Source organism: Dicentrarchus labrax, unplaced genomic scaffold (genome assembly GCF_905237075.1).
Source record: "Dicentrarchus labrax unplaced genomic scaffold, dlabrax2021, whole genome shotgun sequence".
In the NCBI taxonomy this organism is placed as follows: domain Eukaryota; kingdom Metazoa; phylum Chordata; class Actinopteri; family Moronidae; genus Dicentrarchus; species Dicentrarchus labrax.
Window position 1 is genome coordinate 4,086,285 of NW_026136708.1, and position 12,689 is coordinate 4,098,973.

At 39.2% G+C, this 12,689-nt stretch overlaps 1 protein-coding gene across 41 annotated transcripts in view; it reads left to right on the forward strand.

Annotated features, from left to right (window-relative positions):
* The window catches only part of adgrf8 (adhesion G protein-coupled receptor F8), a 47,917-nt gene that overhangs the window by 22,329 nt on the left and 12,899 nt on the right, over window positions 1–12,689 (forward strand). For 9 of the 41 annotated variants that reach the window (XM_051409391.1, XM_051409406.1, XM_051409407.1 and 6 more), the window contains 13 exons: window positions 5,957–6,124; window positions 6,270–6,299; window positions 6,650–6,691; window positions 7,152–7,307; window positions 7,410–7,577; window positions 7,723–7,752; window positions 8,267–8,308; window positions 8,742–8,897; window positions 9,000–9,167; window positions 9,273–9,302; window positions 9,417–9,725; window positions 9,808–9,896; window positions 10,014–10,075. In XM_051409391.1, coding sequence (XP_051265351.1) covers window positions 5,957–6,124; window positions 6,270–6,299; window positions 6,650–6,691; window positions 7,152–7,307; window positions 7,410–7,577; window positions 7,723–7,752; window positions 8,267–8,308; window positions 8,742–8,897; window positions 9,000–9,167; window positions 9,273–9,302; window positions 9,417–9,725; window positions 9,808–9,896; window positions 10,014–10,075 — 1,450 coding nt within the window. Of the gene's footprint in view, window positions 1–930; window positions 1,060–3,767; window positions 3,866–4,019; window positions 4,066–4,317; window positions 4,462–4,594; window positions 4,766–5,698; window positions 5,855–5,956; window positions 6,125–6,269; window positions 6,300–6,649; window positions 6,692–7,151; window positions 7,308–7,409; window positions 7,578–7,722; window positions 7,753–8,266; window positions 8,309–8,741; window positions 8,898–8,999; window positions 9,168–9,272; window positions 9,303–9,416; window positions 9,726–9,807; window positions 9,897–10,013; window positions 10,076–12,689 lie in introns of those variants that run through there. The other 32 variants (XM_051409380.1, XM_051409389.1, XM_051409403.1 and 29 more) reach the window with 23 other exon arrangements.

Below are 12,689 nucleotides of genomic sequence, written 5' to 3' on the forward strand. Positions count from 1 at the left end.
TTTTTTATCCAACTTCGGACTCCCAGTAGAGGAATGTGGCATCAGCAGGTTTTTCAAGTGAATCGACCATTGACAAGTTTGTTTAAAGTGAAAGCATTTACAAAATGCAGGGCAAAACCATTGTTTTGACTTCTCATGAGATCTGAATGTAGATTGGAGATTTCTGTAACACAATTTCACTCTAACCTACATAGTCATACAAGTCATACCATTTTCAAATGCTTCATATCACTAATATCTGTTCAACCTTACCTAAAAGGTTGTATAAGTCAATAAGCCATAATAATTTTAAAAAGTATTGAAATTTCGTCTCAAATAAATGTGATGATGTTTTTTCATCCAATGTTATTAAGTAAACACACACAAACATATTGATTCAAAAGATTCCTTAATGTAGAAATTTTAAAATATTCTTTAACACTACATAAGTTATTTGGACTATGTACTATTGTATTTAGAATTATTATAATTCACACTTGGAAGGAGATAGTGATCATAAAATATTATCCTGTTTCCCCCAACCTTTTGTACAAGTGAGTAGTTGTGTTTTGTACAGTTTTCAGTGTAGTCTTGCCCCTCTAAACACTGGCTCGGGCTCTCTAGAGCACAAATCTCTATTCAACTTTAGATGATCCCCTGACCCTTACACCTCGACCTCATGTGGTGACATTTTCAGGTTAGATTGGAGTTCTAAATTTGTAAATTTTAAACATCTTTTTTTACTTTTTTCTTATCATATTCTGTTAAAAATGTAAAACAAATATTCAGATACTTCATCAGTTAAATGGGGTCAATGGGATGTGCTGCAGCACCCTCAGCACCCACCTTCCCATGACAAACAGAAAAATATGCAGCTCCCTTTTGCTCAGTTACATACAACACTTATGATACACAAACTCATTGCCAGCAAATTACCAGACAGGGGTGTGACTCAGACAAAGTATTCCAGGAATTTGACTGATGGCCTTTCACATGTTTAATTTTGGTCTGTGTATGTGGAGACGTACATAGACCGTATGTAGACAGGAGCCCTTTTTGGATGACAGAACACAATGAGAGGTAAATAAATACAATTAACATTTTAAAACTTAACTCTTATTTTATGTAAGTGTTTAATATTTAAAATGCTTTCAGGCAAACTGTAGAGGATTATGCTACATAGTACAGACAAAGCACTGATTTGCCATATTAGGCGAAACAACAAACTGGTGTTTTATATGCTGTAGCTTACAATGTTAAGGTTGCTTACCAATCAAATGGCCAGTGAATTTTAAAGAAAAGCCTAGAGTTGTGTTTTAGCTTTTTAGAAAGACTTTCCTGGGAAATATATCATGTAGCTGAGGGTAGCTTGCTTTAAAACATAAAACTAAACAGAAACAAAACAAAGCAAGTAAAGTAAATAAATGCATACAAAATACAGGCTACTGGAAGGACAGAAGGACAGATAAGGTTAAGTAATTAATTAATAATTAATTAATTTTTTTTTTTTTTTTTTTTTATTACCCCGGCTGCTGTCAATGCTTATCTGTGCCTCGTCGTGTCTCATATGTTTTCCCATGCACTTCATGTTAATCATGTATCTTGCTCAGAGCTTTGATTCTTTGCCCAGGCCCAAAACTGCTGCCGTATGTTGGGCTCGGGCTGAATTAGATTTTTTTTTGGTCATATATATTAAATATGTTATTAACAATGCATGCAACTGCAATTAATGGTTTTGTTATTTATTAATTTTGATAATAATTTTATTTGCATGATGTACTTTACTCTTCAGCTGAGATATCTCTGCAGCCGGCATCCATTGCATCAAGTAGAGACATTTGGTCATGTGGCCGATGATCGTACACTTTCCACCTCCAGGAAGAAAAGTATTCCTCAATTGGGTTTAGGAAAGGCGAGAAAGGGGAGAGGAAAGGGGAAACCATTCTTGGATGGGCCTCAAACCAGTTTGTGATTGCATGTGCATGGTGAAATGCAACATTGTCCCATGCAATTACAAATGTCCTCACGTTTCCTCCAACCTGTTCCCTTTCTGCTTCTGGCACCAGTCGTTGGTGGAGGTCATCTAAAAACAAAAGAAGTCGCTCGGTATTGTTGGGACCAATCTGGCATTTGTGCAGAACCAAACCAGCACTTGAGATTGCAGCACACATTGTAATATTTGCTCCTCTCTGACCCGGCACATCAACGCTGGCCCTTTTTCCAATGACGTTTCTTCCCCGCCAACGTGTCTTTGCCAGGTTAACCCCTGCCTCGCCAACATAAATGGTATCATGTGGGGTTTGATTAGCCTCGAACTCCATGACTCTCTGAGGGATATTCAACACAGTATCAGCACCATAACTCATGTTTACATGTAGAGCAACAAATTATAAAACTCACTATAGAACAAGACATATTGGATCCTTTCAAAAGGAACTGTCTACAACTGTTTCATCCAAACACTGTGTTTGCTCAGAGTCCGAGCAATGGTGGTCAGGCTAATGCTTTCCACATTAGGAAATACCACATTGTCCTCAACAATTCTGGTTTGAATTTCTCTCAGTTTTATTGCATTGTCAGCAATGACCAGTCCTACAATGGCATGCTCTTGGTCCTCACTGAGGAGCTTTCCTCTTCCCCCAGAGGGAGGAAGATGTTGCATCCTAGAGGAACAAAAATACGACATACTGTATTTGCATTGGGACTGGTGGCCTACATGAGAGATAGCAACTTTACTGTAATGATATTGTTGTTTCATTAGTGACAACAGCTCTCCTTTGAACACCACCACGTATTCTTACTGCTCTCCCCCTACCTCTCCTTCTCCCTGGTTCTGGTCCAATTACTCCTCTCCCTGGCCCTCTTCTTCTCCCTGGCACAAATATTCATCTTCCTTGTCCAGACATTAATCTTCTCATCTGTATTGTTCTGTATCCACATTGAATAAACTCAGTCCAGAAAGTCCCCTTTACAGTATACTGCATTGTGTATGTAATTGAAAGAACTTCCACACCTGGCAATGTCTCTGATTGAGATTGGAATTAGCTGTGGTTGATCTATTTTACTCAAATTACAATAAATCAACTATTTCTCAATGTTTCAGTGATATGTTCATTAAAAAATGCTTATCAGCTGTTTCAATATATATTTTGAACTTCTTTTGTTGCAGAAGTAGAGGCTTTAACATTTAAGGTTTTGATCAGAAGGTCTTTATTTCTGACATGTTGTGTGTAAGCATTTGTAAATAACACAAAAAACATCCATAGTTTTGGTATTGGGTGAGCTTGTACGTAAATAAAAAAAAAGCATTGTAGAAATGGGTTAATTGACTGCATATTCTGTGGAAACAACATAAATTGTGTTAATTGTATGGTATGAACAGACTGATGTGGGAATAACTGTGTTTAGAGTTTTGAAAATGTGACTACAGATTGGACAGAAAGATGTTAGCGGTTGTAAATAACTGTAAAGTCGGAGTGGACATAGCAGTGCAGCTTGAGTTGACTGCTTGGATTAGCTTGCAAGTGTCACTCCATTTTTGGGTTCAGTGTAAATAAATGTATATAAAAAAATTAAATAATCAGAAATTCACGCTACTTACTCAAACTAAAACTAATCCAGTGTTTTACTTATTAGCTTCCTGGTAGCATTTCGTGTTCCAGCACCTTGTCATCTCAAGCATCTATGCTACCATCAGCTATCAGTTTATCGTAAATAAATAAAAGAAACATTTCTCCTGTTTCATTTCATAATGAGAAATCATTGTGTTTCTTGTATCCTCACTCTAGTCAGGATGGCATTACCTAAGGCAGTGGGATACATTGTTGTTCTTCTGGTTATATACTATAATCAGGGATACACACAGTCTCTGAATGTATCCCTTGAGGTAAGAAATATAATTCATAAGTAATAACTCTCACAAGGTTGTAGTGCTATATGAGATACGGAGTTGTGTGTATAATTAGTATTTAGTGACAGTTATTGTTGTATGTAGACAAACTGTTCAAGTGAACTACTCAGATGTATATGGATTTCTCCAGGAACTGATGGGTACAAAAACATCACATGCCAGAGAAAAGAGAGCGAGTGAGTCACATTTTGATAGTATCAACAGAATGTTTCAACTGTATCAGTGTTTCTGTTTCTGCTATTGTCTTTTGTTACCATGTATAATGTGCCTATGATTACTTTTTAAAGTGTTATATTTAATATTATAATGATAAAATGATTATCTTTTATTAAATATTTACTTAACTCTGCTTTTCTCGTCATTAAAGTACGGACTACCAATTTTCCCATGATACAGTATCTGACTGTGCCTGTTTCATGTCTTCCCAGCACTCCTTAATTCCTCCAATTATGTACTCCAAGCTGTTATAAACATCTCTGACCTGGAGCGTCTCCAGATGCTTTTGGACACACTCAGCTTTCCTTTACTGATCAACAGCACTGCTGAAATTACCAGCATTGACACCACAACAGGTAATGACAACATCCTGTCATTTTCTTGCTGCACTGTTTGCCAAAAGATGAATATATTTAACCCTATGACAATATGACATATTTTAACCCGTCATTAAACCTTGATGTTGCGTGCTGCTGTCTCCCCACACAGTGTGTTCATCAAATATGGGTGAATACCAGTGCAGGTGTGAGCAGGGCTTTGCTTGGTCATACAACAACTGCATAAGCGGAGCCTGCGATGCCATCATTAATGACACATGTGGATGCATTACTGGCCTTCCAGCTGATGACCAGTACTGCCAGCTGAACACCAGTCAAACAGGTCAGCCCAGCACAACCACACGAGAGAACTGCTCATGCATACACACAGAGATCTGGAAAATAAACTTCATGTTAATTCTGCGTTCGTCAGGGGTGAAAAGTAACTAAATACATTTACTGAAGTAATTGTAAATCACAATTAATAGTTTAAGTCGAAGGATTTGGAATTCTGCCCTGAAGATGCTGGTATCACCCACTCTTGGGCAAAATTATATAGGTCAGCATGCATTAACACAACCAGAGGCAACGCTATTAAGTTATCACTGAAAGAAATAAATCACTTCACTGGCTACCTCACATAGCTATAGTGCTGTCAGTATCACACTGATCTGAGTTCAGTACCCACACATCGTTATTCAGCGTTAGGCTGTCACTTTCCCTGAGATCACACGTCACATTGCTACATGAGCACACCATTCCCATTTGTTTTAATTACTTTGTTAAATTGGGAAATTATGGATGGATTTGTTTTCAAACTGCCAGATACTTGTCGTTGTGCTGAAGTTACTTAGCAGATGATAATTTCAAAAGAAATTTAAGGGCGAACAAGGTGAGCGAAAAAAAAAAGAAAAAGAAAGAAAGATGGATGACCAAGGGTTTTATTTACCTGGATGGCACACATCATCAAGTCGCATCAGATTACAGTAACAGGAAGTGACCAGATGAAGTGACAGGAAGTGACCCGTCACAATAAAAGTCCAGTTAAATCTCGCCAAATGAACAAGGCCATGTTTAAAGCTTACCGTTGTCCCAACATAAAAAGTTTAAAGTTTACATTTAATCAAATGGGTGAGCTAAAAGGTTTGATAAATAGTGCACGTGCGCAACACTTAGAACAAAATAATTCTTGTCATGATAACTGCACATAGTGAATATTGTTCTATATGATGGTGACAGACTTCTCTGATGGATATTTGTCTGTTCTCCTCCACAGACCCAGTGGAAATTGACATTGTCCTTGACTTGCGCATCCCACCCGTCATTGTGTCACAAAACCTGATTAGTGTATTCAGGGAAGGTCTGAAAGTGTTCCCACTGCCCTACACCATCACTCAGTTCTTAAAAGTAATAGACATAAATTTCACTACAGGTAAGAACTGTTGCTTGTTGTTTGTTTGCTTATGTAATTTGTATGGCTGATTTATTGCTGTTTTATCCAATAGTGTCTGATTTTTTTACATTTATTTGAAAGCGTGCTACCCAAACTCCACTGGAGGACTGCAGTGTCAGTGTGAGGAGCAGTTTGCTTGGTCATGTGACAAGTGTAACATCTACGGTGCATGCAGCAATGCCACCGAACAAACCTGTGGGTGCATAAATGGACTTCCTTCTGATGGAGAATTCTGTGAACCAATCACAGGTAAGCACTGCCATTTTATAGCTGTTCTAATATAAATGGTGTTATTGGCAAAAAGGTAATAAATGAATATTTACTGGATACGCTTTTCTGTTTTCTTTAGCATAAAGATGTGTTGTAATAATTTAATTTCAATGTGGCTCCACAGATATCTCTCAGTGTCCGACCCTAACTCCTGGTATGGGATAATTCTTCCTTTGTTACTGAGTTTTAATTTCTTTTTGTTTGAATGAGAAGTGATTACAAGTGTTGGACCCAAGAGTTTTTGATTTCCTGAATCATGAAACGACAAACTACATGTGAACCTAAATGAACTTTTATCAGATAGTTGATTCAGTAAATACAGGAATAAAATAATCTGTTGCATGTAGAAATGTAAAGCCTCTACCAGGTTTCCTTGTGAAGTCATACCACAGTTTTTATTGAAAAGATCAAGTGTTTCCGGTTCATGTGGAATTATATCCTATGATACAAAAAGTGCAGCTGAGTTCTGTTTCTGTTCTAATTTTATTATTTTCCTTTTTACAGAGCAAACACCATCACCTTTACCATCACCTACACTACCAAACGGTACGACACATATATGTAGAGAATGATGGGCTGTGTGTGTGTTTCTGAAGATTTGCAATGGCACTGTAAAATCAAGGAAATTGTAAAGCTTTTGAAAAAAAAGCTCACATCTATTTCAGTAGTTTGGAGATATATGTTTGACTTTAGGCTCATACAACCTATGTAAACCATTAAAGCATCAATTCAAACAGGAAGTACCTGTCACAATAAAAGTCAGGTTAAATCTCGCCAAATGAACAAGGTCAAGTTTAAAGGTTGCCGTTCTCCAGACATTAACTATTTCAAGTTTCAGTTTAAATCCAAAGGGTCAGCTAAAAGGTTTGATTAAATAATGCACATGGGTATCAGAACAACATAATTCTTGTCATGATAACTGCACATAATGAAAAGTGTTGTGAATATTGTTCTATATGATGGTGACAGACTTCTGTGATGGATATTTGTCTGTTCTCCTCCACAGACCCAGTGGAAATTGACATTGTAATTGACTTGCGCATCCCACCCGTCAATGTGTCACAAAACCTGATTAGTGTATTCAGGGAAGGTCTGAAAATGTTCCCACTACCCTACACCATCACTCAGTTCTTAAAAGTAATAGACATAAATTTCACTACAGGTAAGAACTGTTGCTTGTTATTTGTTTGCTTATGTAATTTGTATGGCTGATTTATTGCTGTTTTATCCAATAGTGTCTGATTTTTTTACATTTATTTGAAAGCGTGCTATCCAAACTCCACTGGAGGACTGCAGTGTCAGTGTGAGGAGCAGTTTGCTTGGTCATGTGACAAGTGTAACATCTACGGTGCATGCAGCAATGCCCACGAACAAACCTGTGGGTGCATAAATGGACTTCCTTCTGATGGAGAATTCTGTGAACCAATCACAAGTAAGCACTGCCATTTTATAGCTGTTCTAATAAAAGTGATGTTATTGGCAAAAATGTAATAAATGAATATTTACTGGATACGCTTTTCTGTTTTCTTTAGCATAAAGATGTGTTGTAATAATTTAATTTCAATGTGGCTCCACAGATATCTCTCAGTGTCCGACCCCAACTCCTGGTATGGGACAATTCTTCCTTTCTTTTGAATGGATAAAGTTAAACAGAGTCTGTAGTAGTTGAGGACAAAAGTAATAATTTATCGATCTAAAAGAACATTTATTGATGCCTGATTTTTCTTTTCTCTTTTGGCCAGTAGATGGTGCTTTGTACCCATCAAATCCCCAACCTAAATTCTCTGTTTGTAACTTGTAGTTTGAATTTCTTTTTGTTTGAATCAGAAGTGATTACAAGTGTCGGAAACAAGAGTTTTTCCTATCCTGAATCATGAAACGACAAACTACCTGTGACACTCAATTAACTTTTATCAGACAGTTGTTTCAGTAAATACAGGAATAAAATAATCTGTTGCATGTAGAAATGTAAAGCCTCTACCAGGTTTCCTTGTGAAGTCATACCACAGTTTTAATTGAAAAGATCAAGTGTTTCCGGTTCATGTGGAATTATATCCTATGATACAAAAAGTGCAGCTGAGTTCTGTTTCTGTTCTAATTTTATTATTTTCCTTTTTACAGAGCAAACACCATCACCTTTACCATCACCTACACCACCAAACGGTACGACACATATATGTAGAGAATGATGGGCTGTGTGTGTTTCTGAAGATTTGCACTGGCATTGTAAAATCAAGGAAATTAGAGTATTTCAGTAGTTTGGAAATATATGTTTGCCTTTAGGCTCATACAACCTATGTAAACCATTAAAGCATCAATTCAAACAGGAAGTACCTGTCACAATAAAAGTCAGGTTAAATCTCGCCAAATGAACAAGGTCAAGTTTAAAGGTTGCCGTTCTCCAGACATTAACTATTTCAAGTTTCAGTTTAAATCCAAAGGGTCAGCTAAAAGGTTTGATTAAATAATGCACGTGGGTAACAGAACAACATAATTCTTGTCATGATAACTGCACATAATGAAAAGTGTTGTGAATATTGTTCTATATGATGGTGACAGACTTCTCTGATGGATATTTGTCTGTTCTCCTCCACAGACCCAGTGGAAATTGACATTGTCCTTGACTTGCGCATCCCACCCGTCAATGTGTCACAAAACCTGATTAGTGTATTCAGGGAAGGTCTGAAAGTGTTCCCACTGCCCTACACCATCACTCAGTTCTTAAAAGTAATAGACATAAATTTCACTACAGGTAAGAACTGTTGCTTGTTATTTGTTTGCTTATGTAATTTGTATGGCTGATTTATTGCTGTTTTATCCAATAGTGTCTGATTTTTTTACATTCATTTGAAAGCGTGCTACCCAAACTCCACTGGAGGACTGCAGTGTCAGTGTGAGGAGCAGTTTGCTTGGTCATGTGACAAGTGTAACATCTACGGTGCATGCAGCAATGCCCCCGAACAAACCTGTGGGTGCATAAATGGACTTCCTTCTGATGGAGAATTCTGTGAACCAATCACAGGTAAGCACTGCCATTTTATAGCTGTTCTAATAAAAGTGATGTTTTTCTGTTTTCCTAAGCATTAAAAATGTGTTGTAATAATTGAATTTCAATGTGGCTCCACAGATATCCCTCAGTGTCCGACCCCAACTCCTGGTATGGAACAATTCTTCTTTTCTTTTGAATGGATAAAGTTGAACAAAGAACATTTATTGATGCAAGTGTTTTTTTTATACTGTACATTACATTAATTTTTTCTCCTTTTTACAGGAACGTCAATTACAACAACAACACTAATGACCACAACAACACCAATGACGACAACAACAACTGCAATGACGACGACAACAACACCTATGACGACAACAACAACTGCAATGACAACAACAACTACATTAATGACGACAACAACAACACTAATGACAACAACAACAACGCCAATGACACCAACAACAACACTAATGACAACAACAACGCCAATGACGACAACAGCAACACTAATGACAACAACGCCAATGACGACAACAACAACACTAATGACGACAACACCAGTGACAATAACAACAAATGCACCCAATGGTATTTCATATAAAATGTATGAATTAAGTTATGTTTGTCTCATAAAGTTGCTTCTTCGTGATAACAACTGTTTCTGTTCCAGTGAGGAACTTAAAACTCACCATGAATCTGGAATATAAGGAGTCATTCAATGACATCACCAGCGACGTTTTCAAACAAACAAATAAGGCTGTAAGTCTTGATGGGTCATTTAGTTTCATCACGTTTATGCAATAAATGTATGTGATATTTGATCTTGATGTAATTGTAGAACAAATAACAAGCGGGATATGTCATTGTTTCAAACAGATTCAAGAACAATGTAGTGAACACATCACAGCCAGCCACACAGCAACATTAATTAGGTTCCGGTGAGTCAAATATTTGTTTTCATTTTACTCCTTCCAAAATCTGTTTTGGAATATACCTTTCAACTAACAGTTAGCTATATTAATGTAGAGGAAAAAAATATATATTATTATCATTCAGTATATAATCCTTGTGTTAACTGTGATTCTTTGTGTTACACCACTCTGTAGAAGGCTGTTTCCGCTGCACTGCAAATTAACTTGCTGTCTTAATACAAGGACAAACCACATTTGCTTCATGTAATACATGACAGGCTTAAAGCTAGCCCGACCTACACATGTCTGATAAACTACATGATAACCACCTGCATACAAGAACAGACACATTTATAGCCTGGCTTGAACATCTAAACTTTTTCCTTTCTCTTTTGGTCTGAGAAGGGAGTAGGGGCTCATTTGGGAATGCCTCCCTTATTTGTCCCTGACATCTATCTCTTTATGGAACATCACAACTCTTTGTTCTTATGCATATAAAAACCCTGGTATTAATGCATTCTTCATCGACTCATCGGGAGACACTGACTGTTACTTGTTGATGTCGATCCTTCTGCGCAGAAGCTTTGAATAAATATACAAAGACAAATTTCTCTTTGTTTGGTTTTTCCTTTATTCGGTCAAACTTCCACCACAAACTTGGCGACGAGGATGGGATACGACGACTGATCTGGACTCCGTTGGAACAACGGCAAAGTGCACTAAATACAAGATTCCCCCGAAGGGTGAGACGCTGTTCCTTCAACGGAGCCCGGCCAGCGATCGTATCCTTGCCAAGGAAAGAACCTAAACGCGTGCAACCAAAAACGGTGAGAAAGAATTTAAATTGTTAAAAGGGAAAACATTTGAAATTAATCAAATCATTGATTAAGTAGAAGTGCACTTAAAATTAAAAAGCCTCTCCTTCTGCGCCGGCAGTGCAGTGAAGCAGGGAGGTCCGGAGCTAGCAACTCTCACCCGGACTGTGTGGTGTTTAACTGGACTTCCAAGGTTAAACAGAAGCACTTAGGGGGTAGACAGACGTGTCTTAGTCAACTAACAGGGAAGTTAGGACTAGAGAATGGGATCTTTGCAAAGTAAACAACGTAGTTGCTCGGAGCTGGAACCAAGAGGTCCAAATAAATTATCACCACTGTGCCATTTTATGAACAGAAAGATATCCTGGTAGTTGTGCGCAGCTTGATGTGTGGGTGAGACTAGGATTCCCAGCAGAAGGCAGCTTGAGTGACAGACAATTAGCACAACTGAAGGAGAAACTAGAGAGAAAAGAAGGGAGTGATAATATGAAGCACTTTCAAAGAAACAGAAAAAGGGATTTACACCCTTTAAGGCAGATTGGAATGTGGAAAGAAGAGAATCAGAAGAGAGTAAGACGGCAGATAAGGAGTCAGAATAAAAAAGAAGAGGTAGGGAAAGGAAAGAAAGAACAGAAATTGAAGACGCAAAATGTTAACCAACAATTTCCTCTCTTGTCCGAGCTGAACCCTGGGAGAGTGCACCCTGATCTGGACTCCGCTCCACCGCCACCGTACAACCCAGCTGTACCACAGCCCGTACTTCCAGCTCCGGTACCTGCATCCCCAGCAGCGGCCACACCAACACAGGCAGAAGCAGGGGCCAGCGGTGGGGGACCGGCAGACAACACCAGAAGCAAGACGAAGATGGAAAGCGGACACAAGGACGAAACAGTTTGGCATGACACCGCCCCTGAACTGGTGTGCCCGATGGTGGAGGTGGCGGGACCTGAAGGCCTAATGTTGGTCCATCGTCCCTGGACAGAGTCAGACCTAATCGACGCCGTCGCTCACCTGCCCCGGCCAGAAAAGAACTCCACTCAGTGGGCAAAAGAATTTGAACATTTCTGCAGAGATTATAGGCCGACCATGAGAGAAATACAAAGGCTGCTGCAAAAGAACTTTGGGACTCAGTATCACAAAATAAGGGGCTATTTCACTGAAACCAGACTGCCCCTGCGTTTAAAAGATCCAGTATGGGATAATAATGCCAACCAAGACTATCGAGACTCAATTGCCGCACTCTGCACAGAGATTCAGGCTGCCTTCCCAATTCCACAAGACATGACCGCTCTGGAGCTAATGAATCAGGGCTCAGACGAGGCTGTGGGCGCATTCCTGGCGCGCCTCACTACTGCCTTTGATAGCGGTATGCAGCGCCCAAATACAATGGGAGGCTCCCCACTCACAGCTTATGAATCAAACTTAAAATGCCTTTTCCTAAGCAGAATGCACCCCTCACTGGCAGAAGCCTGCCGCCGCTCCTGTATTACCTGGAAAACCTGTAGCTTGGCAGAGATTTTACAACATGCTGAGCATGAAGAAGACACTCAAAAGCGTCAGGACGCACAAAGGAAGAAAAAGAAACAGGAGAGGCTGGACGAGGCCCAGCTGACCATGTACAATGCAATGGCGAGCGGGGCACGAGGACGAGGGCGAGGACGGGGAAAAGGCAGATTCCGAACGCCGTGCGGGCAGGGGACGTGGCCCCTGGGACCCAGAAGAATGTTTCAACTGCAGAGGAAAAGGACATTGGGCGAATGAATGCCCACACCCCAGGAAAGCAGCTGAAGAACTGAAACGGTGGCGATGGGCGGACCCCAGAGGAC